Consider the following 14,240-nt stretch of genomic DNA (forward strand, 5'->3'; position numbering starts at 1 on the left):
ATAAACTTAAAATATAAATTATTTCTAGATTCAAAACAATTAAATATTTTAAATAATCAACATATGTAAATGTTATTATTTTGAATTTACAAAGTTAAATACTATTTTGTAAAATTGAATCAATATTTTTCCCTTTTTTGTATTTTTGTTATTGTATATTTGGTTAATTTTGGTTATATTCGGTTAGTTTTGGTTATATTTGGTTTATTTGGTTAATGTTAATATAATTTATGTTAGTTATGGTTATTTATTTAAATAACCAAACCGAAACCGAACCGAAAGAAACCGAACCGAACTAAACCGAAATTTCATAAATATCCAAATGGTTACTATATTACTATATCCAAAATAACCGAAACCGAATACAACCGAACCGAAACCGAATGGTTAACCGAATGCCCAGGCCTAATTGCGACTGATTGTTCATGTATTATATTTGTATGAACACTTTGTTTTAGTAGGGAGTTTTTGTTTACTTTTGTTTTCGTGTATCAATTAAGCATATGCTGACTGTTTCTGATTAATAACTAAAGCTTATTTAATAGTGAATAATTTCAGATGTTACAAAAAAAAAAAAAAAACTAAAGCTTATTTATTACAAAAAGAAACAGTTAAACAGTCGCAAATGTTACAAAACAAAAATGTCTATATGTTTTCATAACATTACTCTCTAGACTCGTCACCGTTATAATTATATTAATGATCCTTTCTTATACAAAATCAGTATATATAAAGTCTTATTCGAAATGTTCATGAATGAAAATAACTAAAACAGAAATTATATATTCGAAAGATCATAAAATGAGAATCAATCTGTTGTTCATCGTGGCATTGTCTTTTCTAGTCTCAGTTCAGTCATTACCGATGAAACCAACTCTAAAATACGAGTCAATCTTTAATTTCGGCGATTCTCTAAGCGATACCGGAAATTTTTTGATATCCTTGGGTGCTTACATTCCGAACATTGGAAGACCACCGTACGGACAAACTTTTTTTAACCGTTCCACCGGTCGTTGCTCCAATGGACGTCTCATCATCGATTTCATTGGTTCACTTCTCATCTCTCTCAAAAAATAATTACTATCACCTCTATAAGTAAAACTGTAAATATAATATCAGTTGTATATATGATATATCTACTTCGATTTAATATGATAATTTTTGGATATTGGCGAAAAATGAAACTTATGAGCAGAAAGTATATGATTTTTCATGCAGCTGAGGCAAGTGGACTACCATACCTTCCACCGTATCTCCAAAGTGCACGGACGAACAATTCGGTAGATTTCAAGAGGGGAGCAAATTTTGCGGTGGTTGGAGCAACGGCGAACGAGTTTAACTTCTTTAAAACAAGAGGTCTTTCAGTAACGTTGTTGACGAACAAGACACTGGATGTTCAACCTGATTGGTTCAAGAAGTTGAAACCTTCTTTGTGCAAAACCAAACCAGGTATTTTTTTTTTTTTAAATACATTAATTATTTTTTAAATACATAATTATATTTATCTTGAAACTTCAAAAGTTTCAAATACAAAAAATTAATAACTGTTATTTTTGCATAATCTTCATTATTTTGTATTTGCAGAATGTGACAAATATTTTAGAAAATCTCTGTTTTTCGTCGGAAAATTGGTGGAAACGATTATAATTACCCTCTTTTAGCATTCCGAAGTTTTAAAAATGCAATGGATTTGGTACCATTCGTCATTGACAAAATCATCAATGTCACAAGTGTAAGTAGGAAGTATTTACATTAAATTTTCATATTCTTTTAAAAATGGTAACTAGTCCAAATATTCGTTCATTAGCTAACGAATTTGGTTTATTTTAATTTTAAGGCCTTGATAGAGGAAGGTGCGGTGACACTGATGGTTCCAGAAAACTTTCCGATCGGTTGTATGGCGGGTCTATTAGAGCGGTTTAATGATAATAATAGATGGCTCTATAATTCGAGGAACCAATGCCACAAGCCATTGAACAGTTTGGCTAAGCTTCACAACGATAAGCTCAATAAAGGCCTTCAGGCTCTAAGGCTAAAATACCCTCATGCCAAAATTATGTATGCTGATTATTACAGTTCCGCCATGCAATTCTTCAACTCTCCTGCCAAATACGGTAATCCGAGAATTCGATATTTTTTCCTAGTTAAAAGACATGTCTAGCGGGTTAACAAAAAAAAGAAGTGTTTTAACAGTTTTGAAAGAAAAGAAAAAAGTGTATTTAAATATTGGTACAATCAATTTTGATACTTTATTTGATATGGTGTTTTTTAATTTATAATAGGTTTCACTGGAAGTGTCCTAAAGGCATGTTGTGGAGGAAGAGATGGAAAATACAACGCGAAACCAAACGTGCGGTGCGGAGAAAAGGGTTCGATCACTTGCAAAAATCCATCAACGTACGCAAATTGGGATGGAATGCACCTAACTGAGGCAGCTTACCGCCACATTGCAACTGGTCTCATCTCCGGCCGTTTTACCAGACCTGTTTATAATAACACTAACTCACCTTTATAAGTCGTATTTTCTTAAAGAAAAATATTACATTTAATTTATAATTGAAAACCTATAAATTCGATCATATTCACATGAGGCTCGATCTGGAGCATAAGCAGATCATATTTTCGGGTTTAACTTTATTAACGACAATTTTGGGAAGAGAAAAAACTAAAAATAAATTTCATTAACAAAAAACATTCAAAACATTAGTATTTCACACAAAAATTTATAACTAGCGGAGGTTTCGTTAGGTAATAAATAGCTTATAAGCAAACAGGTTGTGACACATGGATTTGAAATTTTGAACCCATAAAAAACCACTCAGTGACAGACCTCGCTAAACTTATCTTGGATGCTTTCAAATTAAGGGAAGCAGATCTAATGGTCCACAACCTAGCACATATTATCTGTGTCCATGTATTAGACGGTCCATTATAATGGGACAACAAGAAAACACACACACATAAACACAAAGGTGTAAGCATGTGTCAAGATACGGCAGCTTCCTCAGGAAGCCTTTCAAGAATTAAGTTTGTGATTTTTTACACCAAGCTAATAGATTAGTTCACTTCGTTGAACTCCAAGTTGCACCCTCCCTTACCGAACTTGGGGGGACTGATTGTAGGAGGGTGATTTAGCACTACCCGGTTAGCCCGGAGTAAACCAGCACATACAGGATTTAAGGAACAAAGCAAGGCCCGACCCATCAAGACTCTCAGCTCGGAGAAGGTTGTTAAAGGAGGATTACCGAGTTGATACCCCAGCTAGACCTAGACGTCGACTTGGAGGGCAATGTAGTGGAATATATAGAGAATATGCACCAGTTGAAGAGAAAGGAAAAGTTCCCTCGTATAAGGAAACTACACATATTGGAGATCGAATTCCCGAAGTATAAAAAGGAGAAGAAAAAGCTCCAACAAAACAATTCTTTTTTGACAAGACAATTCTTTTTTGACACTCAAGAACCCTAGACTCGACAGCTACTAGAAAACCCTAGTTGTACCCTTACGAAAGTAAAGGATTCTTGTAAACAAACTGTTGAATCTTGTTCTTGAATCAATTAAGATCTCTTTCTACTTGTTAAGCTTGTGTTAACTGCTCGGTTTACAGTTCGTACACAAATCATTACACTAATAGACTGGGAAAAAAACGTAGTGAATTATGTACATAGCAAGTAGTAAATATTCAGGTAAATGACAATGAAATTAGCAAAAGGACGCGGAAAATTAGAGTACGTTACTTTTAAATGAACCCTTTAGAAAGTTTATTGATCTTAAGATAATAGATTCACACATTTACAGGACATTTGATAAACTGGAAGCCCACATAAGAAAATATTTTTGAATTTACATGTTTTGCAGCAAAGATAAAAATAAATCCTGTTTAAAAAAGAAAAAGAAAATCCTAAAAAAGTCTGTTTGGTAAATTAAATGTCCACCATAGAAAAATATCATGTTACAGAAAATTACTCTTTTTACGTAACAATTATATCTATTCATTCAAAAAAGTTGAAATCTACAATGAAATGAGTTTATCAATTTTTTTTTTTTGTAAATTCCATATTTTGGATTTTTGAAAAGTTCAAATATTTAAGAAATTATTACTTTAATATATATATAATATAAATAGAACTAAAGCAAAAATATTCAAGAAATTAGTACTTTTATAAGAAGTCATAGTACATATTTTTTTTTACTTCGGGCACTGATAATTGCAACGACATATGAAGTTTATCCTGTCTTTGGCCAGAGAACAACTCGCCAGCCCTTGCCTCTTCAACACACATATCAACCCACACTCTTGGGAATCACACTTACTCTTTTTAAACAGAATTTCCTCACAACTAAATGGTGCTGAATTCACATTTCCGACCACTCCTGTTTATTACACCAAAATTTATATGAAAATATAGTTTTTCATTAAAAGAAATTTGTTTTGATACAAAATAATAACATGGCATTCATAAAAGAAAAAAGATCGATTATTTGTGATATATTTAGTCGATATTAAATATATAGATACATACCAAGCACGAAAATGTTGAAGATGGCTAAAACGGTGAACAAGAGTTGAATGTGTTTAGTCATCGTAGACGATAGAAATGGATTGATGTTGTTTTTCAAATGATAAAAAGAAAGAACATAATGTGTTATAATTAAGAAGTTATTTTCTATTTCACTTTTAAACAAATCTATTTTTGGCTATGTATCTCCTTAAATTGTGATTTGAGTCGACTGGCTTTAGATTAACGCAAACTCCGTTTATTTGTATTGATCTGGTCAATTCAAACTCGAAAATTTTGTTAATCTAATCTATATAATAATAACAATCTGAAAAAATGCGACCAACAGTTGTGTATTTTCAATCGTACCTTTTGAATATTGAAAAAATACGACCAACAATTGTGTTTTTTTCAACCGTACTTTTTGACTATTTTCTAAATAGTCGTGATGAATCATTAAAACATTTATTTATGAAAAGGTACAACTGTTCACTGTAAAGTTGTGTTGATTGGAACATTCGTGTCTTTTGAAATATATATATATATATATATATATATATATATATATATATATATTTGTTTATTCGAACTGTTTTTATTTTTTTGGCCATGACACAAAATCAACTAAAGTTTCAATCTCACCGGTTTTTACATTCTAAATTATTTTCTAACATTCATTCTTTTAAAAGTCAAGAAATTTTTCTAATTCTTGATTTAACAAAAAGATTTTTGGAATGATGAATCTAATTTACATTTTTTAGTTAATTTTAAATAGAAAAGTTTAATGAAAATAGCAAGAGTGTTTTTCCAAGAGTTAGATGGATTACATAGTGAGTTTTTGGATTTGACTTTTCAATATGGTAATAAAGATGCTTTCTATTTAAAAGTTGTTTATATGGGTTGCATTTCAAAATTTGGAAGCTGCATTAACATTACTACAAAGTCCAGATCTGAAAATATATCCTCAAGCTATATAGCTATCTTGTATATTTTTTATTTATGTTGGACGGTTTAATTGTAATAAACGTGAAATGAATCGTTTTAAATGGTATTCTTTTCCAGATAAAATTTCATCTGTTAGAAGGAAAACAATGATTCCGATTTGACACTTCAATATAAAAGGAGGAAATTTTTTTAGTCAACTAATTAATCAACACAAATTTAGTTTTATGAAATCATGTAACTGTTTATTTGTTTGCTATAAATGTAATTTACGACATCAAATTATATATTTCTTACAAAATGTATAAAAGAAACATATATATTTCATTTACTCACCGTTACCGTCCCGGACCGGCTGCACTACGTCACATACGAAAGTACCAGAAAATTACTGAATTGTTTATTCGTAAACTACCTTTTCAACGTCTTGTTCGCGAGATAGCCCAAAAAAAAAATAGTATGGATCTCATGTTTCAGAACTATGCTATGCTCGCACTCCATGAGGCAGCGGAAGCATATTTGGTGGGTTTGTTCGAGGACACAAATTTGTGTGCACTACATGCCAACTGCCAAGAGAGTCACTATCATGCCCAAAGACATTCAATTGGCCAAACGCATTCGTTGAGAAGGTTTTTGAATCTAATAATAGTTCTGGACTAAATATTTTTAATATATGTTAATGCTGTTTCGTAGTTTGTGGGAGAAGATAGACTTATGAATATAGTTTGCGATTCTTACTCTAAAAAAACCCTTAGTTGTTTTTTATATAATATATTGCTGATTTGTTTGATCCTATTTGCTTTTTGTTTGTAAAACACTTTATTTCATGCAATTTAATATGTAATCAAATATTTCTTTAAAAAATTGTGCCAATTTACGTAGCATATTAAAAGTGATTTGGTTTGACCGACATACCGAATGTACTATATAACGTACGTTGTTAATTCTTAAGTTAAGTGTTCACATTTTGTTGTAAAATTTACAATAATATTAATCCGTTAAAAGATCACACATTTTAAGTGAAGAAGTATAATTCGTTAGTCCGTTGTCTTTCTCTTTTGTAGGCATAAGATAAAAAAATAACTGAATATTCTAATTCAATATTTGGAAATACTAAGAATTGGACATATAAATACGAATAAAAAAGCCATCAACTTCTATCTGTTTTGTAACCCATCAACTATTAAAAGAAAATAAAAAAAATTAACTGATAAGTCGTAATGTACAATTTTAAAAAGAATCTACATTAAAGCGACATATTGGACAAAGGTTACTTGTATTTAACCATCTTCCAATACATTCTTTTCCAAATTTATGTCCACATGCTAAAATCACAATCTCAGATCCATTTAAAAATGATTTTAAACATATTACGCACTTTTCCTGAAGGCCACATTGTTCGTCGTTGTATAGTTGTACACTTAAGCCTTCTATTGCTTTCTTAGATGCTGGTTGAAATTTCACTTCTGTAGTCTCGAAAGATTCTTCAAATAGTAGGTTTTCATGAATGTCATAATCACTCCCAAACAAATATGCAAAAGTACTGAATGAAATATTGAGGATATTTTTCCTACTGTATCCTTCTGCAAAAACAATATCTGATGCCAACATAATCATATTTGAAATCACTACATCTGCATCTTCTGCATCCACGCCAGCTATTACCCAAGAGTAATACAAATCTTCTTTTATAGCGTTTTCTTCTTCATTAATAAATTCTTCTATTGTAAATGTGTAAAACAACTTCTCAATCTCTCTTTCTGTTTGAATAATTTTAGCCTCAACATTGATTTTACCTTCATAAACATGATTAGACCCACTTTCTATATTAACATTAAATGAATGCATCACCGTATTCATCAATGTAGACCAAAACGAAGGGATCATTTTTTTGTTTGAAAAAAAGAATGAATTTAAACTATTAATTAATAAATATATACCCCTGATTTTTCACTGTAACCGTGAAGCGTGAACAGGTGTTACCAAAAGTTACATCGTTTAGTATATTACTCTGCATAACATCCATATGCACCAGCGTATATAGCTTTTTAATTAGAACTACATGGTTAATAATATATGTGTTCGATTTTGGTGTCTATATTAATATAACCGACACTAAATAGTCACGATGGTTGATTACAACTGTTCATTATTAGCATTTCTTTCTAAGTATAAATAGAATATCGAATTAAAACTGCCATTTTATAAAAAGTTTAAAAATGACTAAACGTTCTATTACTGAAGCATACAATTTTGTTGATAAATGTATTAGAGAGGAATCTTTTAACCAAATTTCAAGTGATTTAACAGTAGATGTTAATAGCATCAAACCTTTGGAACTAATAGTTTATAATCAGAAAGGTAGATTTAACTAAAATTACTTTTACATTATTTATAGAATTTATAGAATTCTATTCTTAAAACTACTTTTAAATACTTACAAATTCTAGGGTAATGATTTACAATTAAATTATTTTTGGTATACTTAAATTTATTATCATGAATCTAACAGTGAAACATGGAAACTTAAATATGATCACTAACAACATGATAGCTGACCGATGAAAACAACTTATAATTTAGTTGTTAATATATAATGACTTTTTTTTAACAAAGTTTTTTGTTATCTTATATGACAAGTTTTCCACTAATAACATGATAAATTATTGTTTGTACCAGATAAAAAAAAAATTATTATGGATTGTAAGATGGAAGTGGGAAGTAGTTCTAAACAATCAGAGATAATTGGTTAGTACTTATGGATTTTGATATATAATTTTAATTTTTTTAAAATGTTACAAAATTAATTACTTTAAACAATTTTCAGATTGTCAAGTTCGTACAATATCAAATGTCAGCACTCAAACAAGTGAAAAACGTAAGTAAGAATATGAATATAATTTAAAACAGTATGTACACCTCTTCTTGAGTTCTATTATAAAATAAATAATTTGTTTTTTTTTTTTTTTTTTTAACACTAGAACTGCATTAGCTAATATAATGTTGTTACAGAGTTGAAAAGGGGTTGAATACATCTGGGGATAGTTAAATAGAAACTATGATCTGAAACTGCATTATGTTGAGCTTTAGCCATCTTATCAGCAAGAGTATTTGCCTTTCGCAGTCCATCTAAATTCCACAGATTCAAAACATGATGCCCATCCTTTGATCTCTTCTAGCCAATTGTAAATGTCAAAGCGCAGTTTATCCTCATGGAGAAGTTTAACTAATGACTGATTATCTCCTTCAAAAATCACCTTCTTAAATCCACTTAGCCATGTCTGTTTCATTGCAAAGCAGAGACTTTGACATTCCGCTTCAAGGGCTGTCGATACAGTTATTCCGATAACTTGTCCTACTTCTTTAAAACTGCCCCTATCATCCCGGATTAACCAAGCTGCAGTTGCTCGTCTAGTCCCATCTAAAAAGCTGCCATCATAGTTACACTTAAACCAATCCTTAGGGGGTTGTCGCCATATACAATTCTGTTGACGTCGGCCAATGTTACAATTGCGTGTAGTGGTATGAGGATTATTCTGTATCCGATGAGTATATAAAGATATCCATTCACCTGTTTCTTGTTTGGCTTCTCTGAGATTTTGTTGCCAACTCTTACTCAGATTTTGGAAAATTAGCTTGTTTCGACTTGTCCACAGTTTCCACAAGATCCAAAAAGGAAGATGTGAGAATCTATCATGTATTCGTTGATGTTTGTGTAAGTCGAAAATCCCTTTTATCTTCACTTCAATAGTAGTTCTGGGATCTAGCAGACAACAGATTGGAACATTTGATGCTCGCCAAATTTGTTGAGCGTGGGGACACGAGAAAAAGAGGTGCTCTGTAGTTTCTATCTCTGTTGTACAACTTTTGCAGTAATCATTTGTTGATATATTTCTCCGATCAAGTTCAGCACCTGTAGCCAAAGCATTCGAGAGAAGCCACCATAAAAAGTGTTTAAACTTTGGTGGTGTTCTTGTTTTCCAAATTTCTCTCTTCAGCAAAGGGTCTCCATCTGGTGGTCTAGCATTGAATAACTGATCCGGATGATGCGTCGCAAGCCAATACCCTGATTTCACAATATATAAGCCATCCTTTATATAGTGCCACCCAAGGTAGTCGTTGTGCTGCCATCTAGTAACTCTAGTGGAGAGGATTTGAGAAACATCCTCTACATGGACCCGCTCTCTTACTAAACGTTCATTCCAACCACTTTTATCAGGGAGTAAAAGATTGGTTACAGTGGGGATGTCTTCTGATTGGTGTGTAGGAGCTTTTCGTGGTGGTCTCGGAGGGTGTGTTGGGAGCCAAGGGTCTGACCATGTTTGTATTTGATTTCCATCACCAACAATGTAATGCATACCTTTCCATAGTAAATCTCGATCAAGAAGAATTGATTGCCATCCAAACGATGGCTGTACTCCCCTATTGGCATTAAGTATACTCGATCCTGCAAAGTATCTTCCTCTCAGGACTCGCGACAGTAGACAGTTGGGATTTTGGAGTATTCTCCAAGCTTGTTTTGCGAGTAAAGCCTCATTGAACTTCTCAATGTCTCTAAAACCCAAACCTTCTTCTTTTTTCAAATATTTCATGCGGTCCCAAGCTACCCAATGAATTGCTTTACCTTGTTGTTGAGTATTCCACCAATAATGTGCTATTATTCTTTCTATATCCTCACAAATTCCTTTAGGAAGTTTGAAGCAATTCATGGTATAGACTGGCATGGCTAAAGCAATGGCTTTCAAAAGAATCTCCTTACCTCCTTGGGAGAGAAACTTATTGTTCCAACCCTTTGTCTTTCCTTTGACATTTTCCACAATGTATTGAAATAATTCAATCTTCTTGCGTCCAAACTGTTCTGGAAGCCCTAGGTATTTACCACAACCTCCTTCATTATGGATTTGAAAAAATCTCCGTATTTGAGTTTTGGTTGATTCGCTGACTCTTTTACCAACGTTATGGAAGATTTCCTGACATTGACCTGTTGTCCTGATGCTCGTTCATATTGCGTTAGTATTTCTTTGATTGCTGCACAAGAGCTCATATTAGCTTGACAGAAGAGCAGAGAGTCATCAGCGAAAAGAAGATGAGTGATTGGAGGACTAGCATTACTTATCTTCAATCCTTTAATTTCTCCTTGTCGTTCAGCTCTCTTCATCAAATGGCTTAAGATCTCAGCACAGAGGATGAACAGATATGGAGATAGCGGATCACCTTGACGTATTCCTCTTTCTGGTTGTATGAAACCTTGGGGGTTGCCATTGATATTTACTGAAAAAGTCGGAGTATGAACACATGTCCTTATCCATTGGATCCATTTAGTATCGAAACCGAACCTGAACATTGTTTCTGGTAGGAAATCCCATTCTAGTCTGTCATAGGCTTTGGTGATGTTTTTCTTGATCGCTAAGAAGGAATTGGCACATCGTCGTTTAACTTTGAGGGCATGGATAAGCTCATGTCCAATAAGGACATTGTCTGTAATGATTCTTCCCGGTATAAAAGCCGCATGTTCTTCAGAAATGATTGCATTCAAATGCTGCTTTAGTCTTGAGACTAAAACTTTTGATATGATCTGGTAACTGACATTGCAAAGAGTTATTGGTCTGAATTCACTCATATGTCTTGCCCCTTCTGTTTTTGGGATGAGACAGATATTCGTATGGTTCAGAGACGTATCAAAGGTACCACTGGCAAAGAAAGCTTGAACTTCGTGAATGATTGCATCTTTAGTTGTCTCCCAAAAGTGTTGATAAAAACCTCCTGTGAAACCATTGGGACCAGGAGCTTTTGTGGCTCCTATAGAGAAGATAGCATTCTTAATTTCCTCTTCAGTAACAGGTTTTGTGAGATCTACATTAATCTCTGGGGTTACTTTGGCTTGGAAGTCATTGAAAACATGGTAGTGGTTGTTTTGTGGAGACAGTTCACTCTTGAAGAGATTAGTGAAATAATGTTGTGCCACATAACCAATGTGTGAATCTCCACGATGTTCATTACCCACATCATCAAGGATAGAATATAGCTTGTTTCTGGCTGTATGACTCTTTGCAGTAGCAAAGAAAAATTTGGTGTTACGATCTCCAGAGGACATCCATTGTTTCCGACTTTTAACACGCCAGAATTCCTCCTCGTTTGCATAAGCAGAACTTAGTCGCTGTCGAAGGTTTCAGATTTGTTGAGTAGGAGCTCTATCAGTATGTGCTTTGTCAATCAACGATTTCAGAACAGTAATCTCCTCCCTTGAATTAGATATGTTGTTGCGTTTCCATGTTGATATTGCTTTCCGACACTCTCGTAGTCTGTTGCTTAAATTGGTAATGTTCCCCTGTCTACTACGGTTCCAGTCTATTGTCATAATAAAACTGGCCCTTCCGGGAATTAAAATCATTAGAAATAGTGGTTATAACTGGTCTGTGATCACTCTCTATTAGTTCCAAGTACTCAACATGAGAAGCTGAGTACTGTGCAAGCCACTCATTATTTGGCATAGATCTATCTAAGCAGCAAGCAACATCGTGGGAATGACGTTTACCAGTCCAGGAGAAGGGATTACCATGGTGTTTCAGATCATGGAAATCACATATCTGAATCATATTTCTAAAATCTACAAAAGAGCTCTTAGGGCGAGGAGGACCACCTCTCTTTTCATGGTTACCTCTAATCTCATTAAAATCTCCTATAGCCATCCAAGGTCCAGTTCTATTTACTGCAGTTCTTTCCAATCTTTCCCAAACCAAGTGTCTAAGAGATGGATTTGGATTGCCATAAACATAAGACAAGTAGAAACCAAATCCATTAATTTTAACATAAGTGTCTACAAGATTTGGGGACTGATAAAGAACTGAAACAGAAATATTACTATGCCATAAGAGAGCAATACCACCACTTAAACCTATAGGGGAAACTGTCACTACCCGATCATAACCTAATTCAGCACACACAGATCTAACAGCATCATCTCCTTGCTTCGTTTCCATTAGGCACATGATGTCCGGAGAATAAGATTTCTTAATCTCCTTAAGACGTCGAACTGCGAGGTCATCGCCTAGTCCTCTACAGTTCCAAGCGGCTGTCCTCATGGAAGAAATGGTGGTTCTGGGCCCACCGCGCCTCGTTCACGTCCATGGAGAGACAGGTTGTTCCCCGAGTTGTCACCAATGTCATTTCCATCCTCCATTCGTGCCGAACATTCTGGTCTGTCAGAATGCTCTAAGGACTCCTCTCTCTTGCGTTTACCCTGAGCCTTCCTATCTTCATAGTTAGGTGCTTCAGATTGTTGGTGAGTGTTTGCAGTAAATACAGTTGCAGCATTGTCAGGTAAGTTTAAAGCATCATGATGAAGTTCCACAACATCTACAGCTTCCTCTTGAATCTGATCATTTTGCAGTGGTTCATCCACGTGGTCGGCTTCAATATCATCCTCTTCATCCATCTCACGAATGATCACACCACCATTACGATGACCATAGGGTGGTAGTCCTTCATCATCATTAGGGTCCTCAGGAGGTTCTTCACCTCCATTATGCAGGACACATGCTCCGGTATCATGAGTCAGCATACCACAAAATTCACAAAAACCCTGAAGTCTTTCAAACCGGAATCGCAAAAGGGTATTGACACCATTTTGAAATTGGAAATGTCGCTGGAACCAGAGAGGGAGATGAATGTCCCAATGGATCTGGACACGCACAAACTCCACACGAGCAGCCGCTTCCGCATCATAATCTATATCCAGAAGGTTACCAATTGAGCGACCAATGTAAGAGATGGCCTCGCGATTGAGATACTGAAAAGGGATACCACAGATTTGGACCCAAAAAGGAATAAAATCCATGGGTGGTGGATTATCATTCGGGTACCATCTCTGAAGAACCAACATACGGTCGTTGAAAGCCCAGGGTCCACAGCGGAGGACCAATTCGAGTTCTTCTTCAGTTGGGAAGATAAACTGAAAATTGTTACCACCCACAATTCGCCCATGGATCAAGCCAGATTGACCCCATATACGGGGAATTTAAGCAATGATGAATCGAAGATTTTGGCGTCGGGGCATGACCGGATGTCCCATGATGATGAAACGGTTCTCCGCCGCTGCAACAGCAACTACATCGGCCGGTATTGCAACAGGAACATCATCCGCCCCCAAATTGATATCTTGAACCGCTCTTCTCAAATTATCAGCCATTAGAACAAGAACACTGTAATAACGGGAAGGGAGGATTATAAATGTTGATATTTTAAGAATTTTGTAAATCATTTGGAGATCTCTTAAGCGGCTTTTATAGAGATAATCTCGAGTAACCGCTCCATGGGCATCACGAAGACGAAAGTGCTTTGTGGAGATAACCACCATCAAAACGTGGAGAAAATGCCCCACGACGCCGGTGAAACTAACACAAACCGCCCTCCGAAGGACGTGTTTGAAGATCCAGAACCAGAAGATAACCGTTTGGACATTCGCATTTGCAATTGCCGTTTGGACATTATGCATGTTTTCTTTTGTATATTTATAGTTCCTCTATATTTGGCAGTTAAAATAAATAATTTGTTTATATTTAATTTTTATTAGGAAAAAAGGTCGACCATTTAAAAAAAATCCAGAAAATATTTTAATGCAATGTGGAGATTGTAATGCTTGGGTTTGGTTATACGAAAGTTCAGAACAAGATCCAGTTACTAAACGTCCATTATTTTCAGTCTGTTGCAAAAAAGGTCTATTTCACTACCAATTCCTAAGGAGCCTCCCTCCGTATTAAAGAAACTTCTAAGTGATCCATTGTTTCTTAGAAATATACG

At 34.4% G+C, this 14,240-nt stretch overlaps 1 protein-coding gene and 2 pseudogenes across 1 annotated transcript; 1 reads left to right on the forward strand and 2 right to left on the reverse strand.

Moving 5' to 3' along the window:
- The first annotated feature begins 558 nt into the window (after nucleotides 1-558).
- LOC104763071 (GDSL esterase/lipase At5g45910-like) lies at nucleotides 559-2,515 on the forward strand (annotated as a pseudogene).
- A 6,024-nt stretch (nucleotides 2,516-8,539) lies between these two features.
- LOC147921387 (uncharacterized) lies at nucleotides 8,540-12,523 on the reverse strand. The gene is made up of 3 exons (XM_087497658.1): nucleotides 11,852-12,523; nucleotides 10,321-11,598; nucleotides 8,540-10,237 (listed from the first exon to the last, which is right to left on the reverse strand). The coding sequence occupies exons 1-3, from the start codon at nucleotides 12,521-12,523 to the stop codon at nucleotides 8,540-8,542; spliced, it is 3,648 nt and encodes a 1,215-aa protein (XP_087353784.1).
- Nucleotides 12,520-13,935, reverse strand: LOC147921388 (uncharacterized; annotated as a pseudogene).
- Nucleotides 13,936-14,240: the final 305 nt, after the last annotated feature.

This window comes from Camelina sativa, chromosome 18 (assembly GCF_030686135.1).
Source record: "Camelina sativa cultivar CO46 ecotype springtype chromosome 18, ASM3068613v1".
In the NCBI taxonomy this organism is placed as follows: domain Eukaryota; kingdom Viridiplantae; phylum Streptophyta; class Magnoliopsida; order Brassicales; family Brassicaceae; genus Camelina; species Camelina sativa.

Bases quoted from the DNA above. Each gene is read 5' to 3' on its own strand.
- LOC147921387 (XM_087497658.1), bottom strand. From the start codon at position 12,523: ATGAGGACAGCCGCTTGGAACTGTAGAGGACTAGGCGATGACCTCGCA. The intron at 11,599-11,851 runs GTTATAACCACT...AACCTTCGACAG, and splicing joins TAGAGAGTGATCACAGACCA to CGACTAAGTTCTGCTTATGC. The intron at 10,238-10,320 runs GTAAATACCTAG...GTCAAAGGAAAG, and splicing joins CCATAATGAAGGAGGTTGTG to ACAAAGGGTTGGAACAATAA.